Below are 12216 nucleotides of genomic sequence, written 5' to 3' on the forward strand. Positions count from 1 at the left end.
GGGCAGCATTTATGCTATAGTGGGAGGGGTGAGGTTTTGGAGTGTTGGTGGGGGGTGAACAGGGAGAAAGGATGTTGATAGTTCAGATTGAGAGATCAGAATATGAGAATGTCACAAGTGAGATGAATTAAAGGAGAAATTGTTCAGAGAGAGAACAAGTTCAGACAAGCGAGGAGAATGCTGGCGGATGGGGACGTTGCTTTCACAGATGGGAAGAGCCAATGGGTAACAATAAAATCCATTGCTATTCTCCCAACATTACGACAGCAATCATCTCAAAATGTCTTGATGGAATGAATTGTTTTCGAACGACAGCGAATGTCATTGTTCGGGTGAATGTTGGGACTGAGAGTATCTCTCACAGAATGAGATCACACGGACCATGTGTTCTTGGACTGTTTACACAGGTTTTCCAGATTTCAAGCCATAAACACAATGTGTCAAACCTCTATTCAGGTCACTGCCAGCTCTGTGCTAGGCACCTTAGCTGCATTGTTTAACCTGGGATTGGTTTATTGTGAAAAGTCTAAGTCTCAATCTCAGTCTCAGTCATTGTTAGAGCAATTGCAGATTGCTGAAGTGTAACGAACAGGCAACAGGACAATGTATGCAATAATCGGCTTGTTTTATTTTCATGTTTTCAACCTCTTGAGCAAGAGAGAAGAGACTACTGTTACAGTGACAGAGCTAATGAGATAGGAAAGAATGCTTCAGTTTGCACTGCTTGCAGTTGAAATAATGGCAGACATATCGACTTGTGCGTCCTGTGAACTCCAAACACCCTTTACTCCACTTTGGAGTCCTGGTTCTGTTTACGATTTGGCTTCTTTCTGGAGGATAATCCTTGGCTCAAAGGCTTGCCCTGCTTATTGGGTCTTCTTGGGGCAGCATCATTTTCATGGCGCTGAGGAAATTGCCTGCTATTCTGGTAACCCCAGTCAACCTAGCATTGAATGGAGAGAATTTTACTTCCAAGCTCTTCCAGTTTACAGATCGTGTCATTTCAAGGATGGGCAACTCGCGGATAGTGGAATGAGAGGTGAGCGAGTGCAGTCTGATGCTGACTGACCCTGTCATCATTTCACAGCTGGCTCCTTTATTTAGAATAGCTCATTCAGGGCTTAGTGTGCGGGCAGATGTTCATCAAAGAGGTCAAAGTTTATGGCGTGAGAGCTACCACTCAGCTTGGGACTGGGAGAGGTGTTGGACATGGCTAGTAGCTATCACCAACTCTAGAAAGAAACGCCAAGTGGCTGGAAAACCGCATTTTTTGGAGAAGTCTTGGTTGTCCTCTGACCTGGGCTGCCAGGTGAACAATACTCACAGCTGGCAGCAGAATGGGTAAAAGTTCAATGGGGGCTCATTCTCAAAGAACAGACATGACTGTATCAGTCCCCTGTTATAGCCCCATCCAGCATTCCATTCTATTATAGTCGAGACAACTGTATATTAAAGGTAGGTGTGCATGGCACAAGACACTAATACAAAACCACCTATTTGATAATAGGTGAATTCCTGTGCCAATCCCAGTTATCTCACAGTGGGTCCCACAGAGTGTCCCCCACCCTTTCACACAGCCAGCCTCACCAAAACCGGCAGATGCTCTGTCCTTTAATGGCTCTTGGAAATCCCATTGGGAAACCAACGCTACAAAGGGAATGGACTGGAATGGTCATAGCTACACGCTGAAGGCATTGATTTCAGATTGTCATCAAGACTTACTGATGAATAATGCTCATCCTGGAGTTTTGGTTGTCTTCTTAAGTGCCTCATCTGCAATAAAAATATATTAAGTTTCATATAAATATTCATACAGAAAGCCACAGAAATTATTTTGGGAACAGAATGATTCTCCAGAACAGAACTTAATAAAATTTATTATTAAATAATTTGCTGAATCTCAAAGATGAGGATGAATGGAAGTTCTCTGAGTATATCAGCCTCTGATCTACTACTCCTGAGTTACGAACACAAACCCAACTGATTTACCTATATTCATTCTGCATCTTCAACATCCCTGATTTTAATTGCTCCACTATGGGGGGGCCAATGCCTTTGGCTGTCTGGGCCTCAGACTTTTGGAATTTTTTTCCCTAAACCTCTCTGCCTCATTTTCCGTTCAAACATATTGTGAATGGCATCTATTTTACCAATCTGTTGTTCATTTATCCTAATATCTCCTTATCTGGCTCATTGCTGAGCTTTGATTTAGAATGGTCCTGTGAAGGGCCTTTGGTGGGATGTTTTATTAAACTAATGGTGCTATATAAATATAGGTTATTGTTGATAACTTTAATTATTTTGTTGATTTGATTTCAGAGTGATTTGTGATGACGACTGTGTCAATTTTTCATGAAGGATTACTTCCCTTCGTCTCAAACTTTGATTTTTAAGGCATTTGAAAGCACTCTCAGTAAAGCTTCATTCTAACACATTTATAAAGCTTTCTTCTACCTAAAGTCCAGGCAGAACCTTCTTCCATGATTGCAATTGAGAGATTTGATGAAACATTATGACAGGCCAATGGGTTCGGTAAGTCCTGCACAGTCCAATATTGCTCTATTCCTGTGACTAATTCTCCTTGATGTGATAGCTCTGGGTACAATTTAAAAAATGACAACATCACAGTAAACTCTGTATAAATCAGCACAAATAGTGCAAAAGCACACAGCAAAATCCCAAAACAATATCGGCAATAGAAATGTGATATCTGGGCTGTCACGTATCTTTCCCAAGGCTCAAATGAAGTCAATCCATGTCTGCATAATTATCTCTCTCTCTCTCCATCTAGGCTCTGTCTCTACTTTCCCAGGAGGCTAAGGAAATTCGGCATGTCCAGAAAGACTCTTACCAATTTTATAAATGCACCATAGAAAGCATCCCATCTGGAGGCATCACAACATGATATGGCAACTGCTCTTCCAAAGACCGCAAAAAACTACAGAGAGTCATTGACACAGCCCAGTCCATCACAAAAAGCAGCCTCTATCCATTGATTCCATCTACACTTCCCGCTGCCTCAGGAAAGCAACCAACATAATCAAAGACCACCTCCCCACTCTCGTAATATTCTCTTCCAACCTCTTCCATTGGGTAGAAGATATAAAGCTTTGAATACACGAATGAATAATTTCAAGAAAAACTTTTTCCCCAGTGTTTTCAGACTTCAGAATGGACCTCTCAAATGTTAATTAATTCTGATGTCTCTCTCTCTGTACCTCCTCTGCAGATGTAACACTGTATTCTGCACCCTGTCCTACTACCCTGACACACTTTATTTGGTACGACCTGTCTGTATTGCACAAAGCAACACTTTTCACTGTATCTCGATACATGTGACAACAATCAATCAATCTCCACTTATCACTTACTCTTTTACAAACCCCCTCCCCCCTTTTCAGTCCCATCTTCAGCATATATACCAACATCTTCCTAGTTACAATCAGTTCTAAAGAATGATGAGTGGACCCAAAAAGTTAATTCTGCTTTCTCTCCACTGTTGCTGTCAGACTTGCTGAGTTACTCCAGCAATTTCTTTTCTCATTTCAGGGCTATGCAATTACAAAAACAACGGATCAGATCTAAGCTCTGCAGTCCTGCCGTATCCAGTTGTGAATGGTGGTAGACAACTAATCAGCTCACTGGAGAAGGAGGCTCCAAAAATATCCCCATCCCCAATAACGGGAGAGCCTAGCAATCAGTGCAAAAAATAAGGCTGAAGCATTTGCAGCTTTTTTCAGCCAGAAGTGTTGAATGGATGATCCATTTCAGCTTCTTCCAGAGGTGCCCAGCATCACAGATGCCAGTCTTCAGCCAATTTGATTCACTCCATGTTATATCAAGGAACACTGAATGCAGTCGATAATACAAAGGCTATGGACCCTGACAATATTCCAACAGTAGTCCTGAAGACCTTACCCAATTGCAGATCAGATCCCCTACCACAATCATGCTGCTTTTCACCCCAGTGTTGTGATCAGACCGCCTACTCCCCACATGCTCCCAGTGTCAGCTGAAGAATCAGTTGCTGATGTGCTCTGACATTTCCCCACCACACCTTGGCAGTCTCACTGAATTCTAGGGAGGCAACCAGGAAGATGGCGGAATTTGAATTTGTTAAATATCTGGAATTAGGAGTCAAACAATGACTATGAAACCATTGCCAATTGTCAGGGAAAAAATAAAATCCATCTGGCTCACTAATGTCCTTTCGAAAAGGGAACTGCCATCCTTACCTGGTCTGGCCTACACATGACTCCAGACTCACAGCAATATAGTTGACACTTAACTGCTCTTTGGGCAATCAGGGATAAGTTAATAATTGTTGGCCCAGCCAGGGATGCCCACATTCCATGAATGGATTTAAAAAGTTAATTCTAGTTAAATATATAAGTAAGTAAATTGGAATATATGAAAACATTTAGAATTTATGGTTGAGATAAAACTGGAGTGGAAAATCTAAGCCTATCCCAGCCTGGATCGATTGAATAAGTATGGCATCCGATATTTGAGGAAAGGTTAACTGGAAGAACCAGTTGTTGAGGCCAATTCAATTGCAAAATTTACACCATCTATAAGATATAGGAGGGTACATTTACTATTACTCAGAATAATGAGCTTAAAATAAAAGATTACCTCTTCAACACTTTCGATGGAGGCTGATTCACTGCTGCTGTCCGTGCAGTGTAGATACACATCAACGACTGCACGAAAGGAATAACTAACGCTGCTTTGGCATGTGGTCATTTGCTGCAGCAGTGAAATAAAGATCAGTTTATTTAACTAACTTGACAATTGGAGGTGAATTAAAACAGTTGAACATGAGAATAAAACAAATAAGATTCAGTGTGGATCACATACAATACAATCATGGCTGATCTTCTTCCTCAACTCAAATTTCCTTCCCACTCCCCATTGCCTGTGACTCCCCTAGATGTCATAAACAGAACCTGTCAGTCCCTTATGGAACATTGGCAGCCTCCTCGGATAGAGGATTCCAAAGAATCGTAGTATATTCAGTGAGTAAACAAAATTCTCGTCATCTTAATTTTAAATAGTTAACCTTTATCTTTGGTCTGTCTCTGACTGTGTTGCAGACTCCCCAGCCGGCACAAACAAACTCTCAATCTTGTCATGCTCCTGCAGAATATTAGTTTCAATGAGATCGCCTCTTATTGTTCTAAAAATCAGAGTATAAAGGCTTATTTTACTCTGACTCTCATCATAGAAAAGCTCTCTTAACCCAGGAATCCTGTGGTGCACTTTGGGTGCAACTATCTAGAAAGCAAGTGTATCCCCCTTTAGATGTGAAGACCAAATGTGAACACAGTGATTCAGGTAAGGTGTCAGTAAAATTAACATAGAACATGGAACAGTACAGCACAAGAACAGGCCCTTTGGCCCATGATGTTGTGCTGAACATGGTGCCAAATTAAACTAATCTCTTCTACCTGCCTTTGGTCCATATCCCTCCATTTCTTGCATGTTCGTGTGCTTATCGAAAAGTCCCTTAAATGCTCCTATTGTATATGCCTTCACCACCACCCCTGGCAGAGCATTCCAGACTCCTACCACCTTCTGTGTAAAAAACTTGCCCCTCACATCTCCTTTGAACCTTTCCTCTCTCCCCTTAAATACATTAGATATTTCAATTCTGGGAAAAAGATTCGAACCGTCAACACTATCTGTGCATCTCATAAATTCACAGACTTCTATAAGTTCTGCACAATCGTAGCAAGATTTCTTTATTCTAGTACACCAACCTCCTACTCCTTGTCTTCCTAATTGCTTGGTGCACCTACATCTGAACTTTCTTGAGTTTCATGTACAGGAACATCCAGATCACTCTGAACACAAATGTTCGATCACTTGTCACCACTTTTAAAAATATTCTGTCTTATATTAAACCTCTCGAAGCATCAACGATCTTGACATACATTATTATTTGCATCAAGAGGAAAATGTTCCTAAAGAGCTTTCCTCTAGCAATTAAAGATTGCATAAATGCTTTTGAAATATTCAAGTGGTGTTTGGAAGTGGCTTTTATCAAAACTTTCAAATCAAAAATTGCACAAAAGAATAGCTGATATCTGAAACACCCCAAAAAAACTGGATGTTGGAGGTTCAGGACTGAGAGTAATAGATTTCTATTTGGCAAGGACATCAGGGAATGTTGATCAAAGGTGGATGTCATACATTAAGGTTTGGATTAACTATGATTTCATTGAATTATTTCCTCTTGGTTTTATCATCACTGGTTTTAAGCAAAAAGGTGTTTCTCAACCTTCCTCGCTGTCTGTCTTTCTCTTTCCTCAGATATTAAAAACTAAACTGTTTTATGAAATAATTGTCATGTGATTCTTGAATTTTCAAGTGATAGAAATGCTACTTTGAGAGGAACAGATAGGAAGGGAGGAGGCTAAAACAGTGAGAGGAGTAGCAAAGCACGCTGAGAGTGAGAGCCAGTGAGAGAGTGATCTGATATCACTCACACTTTGGGGGGTTGAGCAAAAGTAGGAAACAGTAATGCAACATTCAGCGTGGCTGTGGTTCAAAGGTCGTAGGGCAAGTGTGGGCAGTGAATGAAGGAGGGCAGGACACAGGAGTGGAGTAAATCAGAGAAGGAAGAAGAGTTAGGGGATGTGACAAGGGCAAGGAGGTGATGTAAAGTTAGTGGTGAAGCGAGAGGTAGGGTAGTTAAATTGAAATAAGCAGTGAAGGGAATGAGTAAATGATTGGGGAAAGAGATAAGAGTCACATTTTCACTGCATTCCCTAAGCACAGCCTACAGCAATTGGCATCTCTCCCATCCAATCAGACCAGTCTCCTCGTCAAAAAACGTAAAACAGTAAAAGGACTGAAAAGGAAGGAATAGGAACAGTTAAAGCTGGAGAAGCAGCCAATAACAGGAAAACAGGGAGGGAAGCAGATGAGAAGATTAGCTGCAGAAATCAACAGACCAATGCTATTCTCTAACACATTCTAACACATTCCAATACGGAAACACAGCAGAATAAATGGTACTTGTACACATAAAGATAAACATTTGAAGGTGACAATACAATACTACAACATGAATGATGACTCTTCATTTGTGAGCCTATCTATCTAGTGTTGACTAGCTTTTTGACCATGAGCCAATTCTATCCTTACTCCACAATCACAATAACTCACTGTTGGAAGAGGATGTTGTACAGTCATGAGAACGTGAATCCTGGCTAATTGTATCTCTCTTTCATCTGTAGTGCCATTACTGGTTGCAATTAGCAACGTTACCATCATCTAAAAACAATGTTGTTTTCTCTGAATCATCATTTTCCATTGATATTGTTGTTAATGAATTTAGAAACCCTGGGACAAAACCAGAACACCCAGCAGAAACGGGGAGAACATGCAAACTCCACGCAGTCACCTGAGGCTGGAATCAAACCCAGGACCCTAGCGCTGTGAGGCAGCATTGCTAACCACCAAGTCACTCAACTTGTTTTCTATTGATAGCTACACATTAATATTTTTATCTTTAAATCATTGACAATATTTTAAATTAATCATAATTAATGTTACATACTTACTTTGTGGGAGTCTCTTTCTGCTTTTTAAGATGAATCTTCTAAATAAAGAAATCTAGATTCTAACTAAGCCTGCACAATATCTTTCAGCATGGTCTTGCAATTTTTTTTAATTCACCTGTTTAGACATGTTAAGACTCACTTCTGGAAGGTGGGACTTAAACCCAAACGTCGAAGCCAGACACCATGACATTTCCAATGCACCTCAAGCCTCCCTTTCTCCATCATCATTCAGTCACATTTTCCATCAAACTAATGTCATTGGATAAATTTAACTTTACCCAATGGCATAACATGGCCAATAACCAATTAGTCACTTGTTATGCATGAACCTGAGCCTCTACACTGAAGTTATCTGGAAAAAGGCAAGGCTTGTGTGTGCAGTGGTAGTGTCCCTAACTCTGAGCCAGGAGACCCGCATTCAAGTGCCACCTGTTTGTTATAACATCTCTGAATAGGCTGATTGGGAAAAAAAAACAAATTAAGCGCATTCTAAAAATATTGCTGGTCTCTTCTCAACTCACAGTGTTTGCTCTGAAGTAGTGCGGATGAACAGACATCCTTGCATTTGTTATTTCTAGATTCTGTGACTTGAGAACCGAGAAAGGTTGAACCTATGGGTTTCGCCCCACTCTGTCTGGTTTTGTATAGTATACACATCGCAACAAATTTTAAACACTTTTTATCAATACTCACAGCGAAGGGGTCATTATTTAGATCGCAGTTTTCACTAACAAATCCACCTGTTTTCAGGCACAGGGTTTCCCTTGCAGTAAATCTTAAATCCACCACAATCTCATTAGGTTCTGTTGAAGTAAACTGGAAACAAAATATGCGGTTTAATTTAGGGATTCTTAAAAAAAAGTAAAGCACCAGCTTGATTACAATATGAAGGAAATCATGAGACCCACAGATGACGAAATCTCAGTCACTCCCGAGCAATCTTCTTGCTATTATAATAGCGTAGTGCTCCATGGCATACAAAGAATTAATTTTGTCAGGCTCGCACGCTGACACGGATTACCACGAGTGGGTTATCTTTGGCTTCAGGAATACGGGCTATAGGATTATAAAAACAATTCACAACTAGACAGCACCTTTAACACAGCAGAACGTCCCAAGCAGCTTACACAAAAACACATAAATGACACAGGCCAGTGGCCAAAACAATGGTCAAAGAGGCAGGTTTTAAAGAGCGTATTAAGAGATTTGCCAGATAATTCCAGAGTTTAGGGCTTTGAAGGCATGGCCATCAATGGTGGAGCTATCAAAATTGAAGATGTGCAAGAGTCTCATGTTCAAGCAAGACTGGCAGGTTGTGAGGCTAGAGAAGACTGCACAGACAGGAAGGGATTTGAAAACAAGGGTTACAGTTTTAAAATCAAGGTGTTGCTTAACCAATGTAGGCCAGTGGATCAGAGACAACAAGGTGTGGAGCTGGATGAACACAGCAGGCCAAGCAACATCATAGGAGCAGGAAGGCTGACGTTTCGGGCCTAGACCCTTCATCAGAAAACAGCGTAAGGTGAACATGACTTGAAGCTTGATGTATTTCATCTTTACTGTTGCGACGTGATGTACATCTACCTTTAAGAGGGAGTATCCATCACCAGACTGCAAAAGACAGAAGGTGATACCTAATCCATGTAAACAGTGCACAGCAGTCCTGGAGCTCAGATACATGTACATAACCTGATAGTTGCCACAGACTGTATATAGACTTAGAGAACACAGACTATTGTTTAACTAATCCTTGATGTTTGAGGCAGTTTCTTCTGTAACTGTTAACATCAACCATATAGATATTTATAATATCTACATGCATTTATATAGCACCTTTACTTCAACCAAAGTTACCAACACAATCTGCAGGAATACTGCCAGATAAAATTAGGCCAAGCCACAGGCAATATCAGGGAAGATGACCTAATATTTGGCCAATGAACTAGGTTTTAAGGAGGAAAATGAGGTAAAAGAAGGGGAAGGGTATGAGGGATGTAATTTCAGAGCTTGGGGCTCAGACAGCTGAAGGTCAGCTCCAAATTAGAGAGATGAATTATTTAAATATAACTTAATGATGAACGCAGTGAGGAAGGGAAAGTGACCAAAAGAGGAAATATTAAAATAATGAAGGGGTGCTGGTGCATAAGAATATGTCAGACTTGGAGGGATTAGTGGATAGAGTTTGACATTAACTGACATAAGGCAAGCAGCAGTTTGAGAGCCAGTGACATTTGCCATGATCCCAAAAGTTGCACACAAAAGAAGCTTTCCAGTGTATCTCCAATTAGGATTGGGGCACAGAGGAAATTGGTTGACTCTTTCCTGGAGAACCAAGAGAAGGTCTTGCACAAGCCAGTGGCTGAGCGGATAATGCTTATGGGATGAGTGGAAGGATTCTCACATTTTACCAGGGAGAAAGGTTTCAAAGAATTTCTTACGAGCAGCCTGCAAGCATTCAGCAGCTCAGTGTTTGGTACAAATGGGTGGACTGCAAAAGCCACATTCTTTACCCTTTCCTTTTACAAACATTAGGATTGAAGAATGACCTACGTCATGGAGCCCAAAACATATGTTAAGTGTGATCTCCTGCCTCAATCGGGCAAGCATACCAACTGGAATAAAAACAGAAATATTCAGCAGGTCTGGTGCCATCTGCAAAAATGGAGGCAAAGTTAACATTTTGAATCAAATGTGACTCATTTTCGGGAGACAGAAGCAACTCCACCTGCAAGTCCTGGCCAAGGTGACTGCATCTAAGAGACAGCCTCTGTGACAGAGAGCAGTGAATCACCCAATGAAAGAAAGACTTAATCTTTACAATGACTTTTGTAACCATGGAACACCTCAGTGTCCCTAATAACCAATGAAGTCGCTTTGAAGTGTAGTCCCTGTGGTAAGGCAGGAAACAAGCCATCAATTTGGACCCTGCGAGATCCACAAACAGAAATGACCAAATGCGGGTGTAATTTTCTTTTGGGTGATATTGGTTTGAGCATAATCATTAGACCCAGGTACTGAATAGAATTCTCCCACATCACTTCGAGACAGAGCCATGGGTTATCAATTGTACACCTTAGAGGGCAGATGAGAATGTTGTTTATTATCTGGTCTGAAAAAGACACTTAAAACGAGCTCCTTCCACACTACATTGGAGAGTAAACCTGAATTTTTTATGTCTAGTGTGGGACTTGAAGCCACACCTTCCAAGTTAGCTGTAGAAGTGCTGACCCAATGCTATTTTTATGGAAATGAACTGTTCATTTACCTCAAAAAGCATCCCTAAAGGCAAAGAAAGAGAACAGAGACAAAAGTAAAATATAGAAGAAAGTCAGGGAGAAATAGAAAAATAGAGGAAGAAAATTGTACAGAGAGAGTGGGATAATAATTGCAGGTTTTATTTTAAAAGTAGGACTAGACAATGGACAGTTAACAAAGAGACATTGACAAAACCTTCGGAGAAAATAAAGAGAGCCAGAGAGAGAAAGAACAGGATGTAGGAAAGAAAGTACTAGAGACAAAGAAAATGACAGAAGCAAAAATAAAGACAGAATAGAGCAAACAGGAGAGAAAAGGTAGCAACGGAGTAAACTGAACAACGCAACAAAAAGCTATGAGGCATAAATTCGATCAAGTAAGATTAAATGACGCTTACATAATGGAGCTCATTGCTTGTCGCTTTGAGGAGGTAGTCATTAACTGTGTGTCTGTTCAATTGAAGAATGGATTCTTTCAGGGCATCTTGAACAATTGGCGTGAAATCAGTCATCGGTATCCCTGGAAAATAAAATGAGGGAAAAGTGTGGTGACAACAATACTTTGTACTTAGTTTTACTAAACAGCTTGTACTTTCCCTGAAAAAGAATGCAATCAAAATGGGCCTCAATAGTATCTAAATTAAAAATAATTAAATTTTAACCTTTTAAAAGGACTTCAGCACATACCAACAGAGAATCGTAGTGTCTGCAACACGGCAAGAGCCAGAAGAAATGAATTCATCTTGGCTGACTGGGAACGCTGATTTTAATCAGTTGTGGATGATGCCTCTATTTCTGCCTCACTGAATCCCTGTCTGTTGATTGCTTTTATATGCTTTGATCACTTCAAGAAATGACTCACAGTTTTCACAACCAGTATTTTAAAGACTTTGAAACCACAACATGTTAATAGCTGAAATAATTTCACTGCCAGCTTGATAACTGATGAGGGTAACAATCCAATACTTTTGGAAAGAATGTACTTACTTTATCCATTTGTTTGTTGCAGATTAAAACGTAAGATGATCATCCCACAGTTCAAGGGCCAAACACAAAAAGTATTACTTCTTTGCTTTCCTTTTTTTTATTTGTATTTATTTTTTTATTTGGAAGTTATCAGTCGTTTCCAGTAGTTTCTTTTGTAAAAGGGACACTGGGTGCTCACTAGAGGCAAGTGTAAAATGCAGCAGATTTTAAATTGATCACACCAGTTTTTGGGTGCATTAGAATGAGGAAGAGCTTTTTTTGAGCACAAAAGGAGAAATGGGAATTTAATGTCCTCTCCATGGGAAGTTTAGAGTTGGACAGTATGACACTTCCTATTTAAATGATATTTAATTGTGCTTGAGTAGGGATTTAACTGCATTCCTGATCTGACTACCTTGATTCAT

The 12216-nt window shown here is 40.3% G+C and overlaps 1 protein-coding gene across 3 annotated transcripts; it reads right to left on the minus strand.

Moving 5' to 3' along the window:
- Positions 1-608: 608 nt before the first annotated feature.
- LOC109913161 (secreted phosphoprotein 24-like) lies at positions 609-11648 on the minus strand. 3 transcript variants are annotated; one of them, XM_048599069.1, is made up of 6 exons: positions 11513-11648; positions 11224-11345; positions 8265-8387; positions 4636-4749; positions 1723-1773; positions 609-943 (listed from the first exon to the last, which is right to left on the minus strand). In XM_048599069.1, exons 1-6 carry the CDS (start codon positions 11565-11567, stop codon positions 785-787), a joined length of 624 nt encoding a protein of 207 aa, XP_048455026.1. In that variant the 5' UTR covers positions 11568-11648; the 3' UTR covers positions 609-784. The 3 variants fall into 3 exon arrangements, with proteins under 3 accessions (XP_048455026.1, XP_048455027.1, XP_048455028.1); XM_048599070.1 differs by having other exon boundaries at positions 11488-11605; XM_048599071.1 differs by lacking the exon at positions 4636-4749.
- Between the last annotated feature and the right edge of the window lie 568 nt (positions 11649-12216).

This window comes from Rhincodon typus, chromosome 7, assembly GCF_021869965.1.
Source record: "Rhincodon typus isolate 14 chromosome 7, sRhiTyp1.1, whole genome shotgun sequence".
In the NCBI taxonomy this organism is placed as follows: Eukaryota; Metazoa; Chordata; class Chondrichthyes; order Orectolobiformes; family Rhincodontidae; genus Rhincodon; species Rhincodon typus.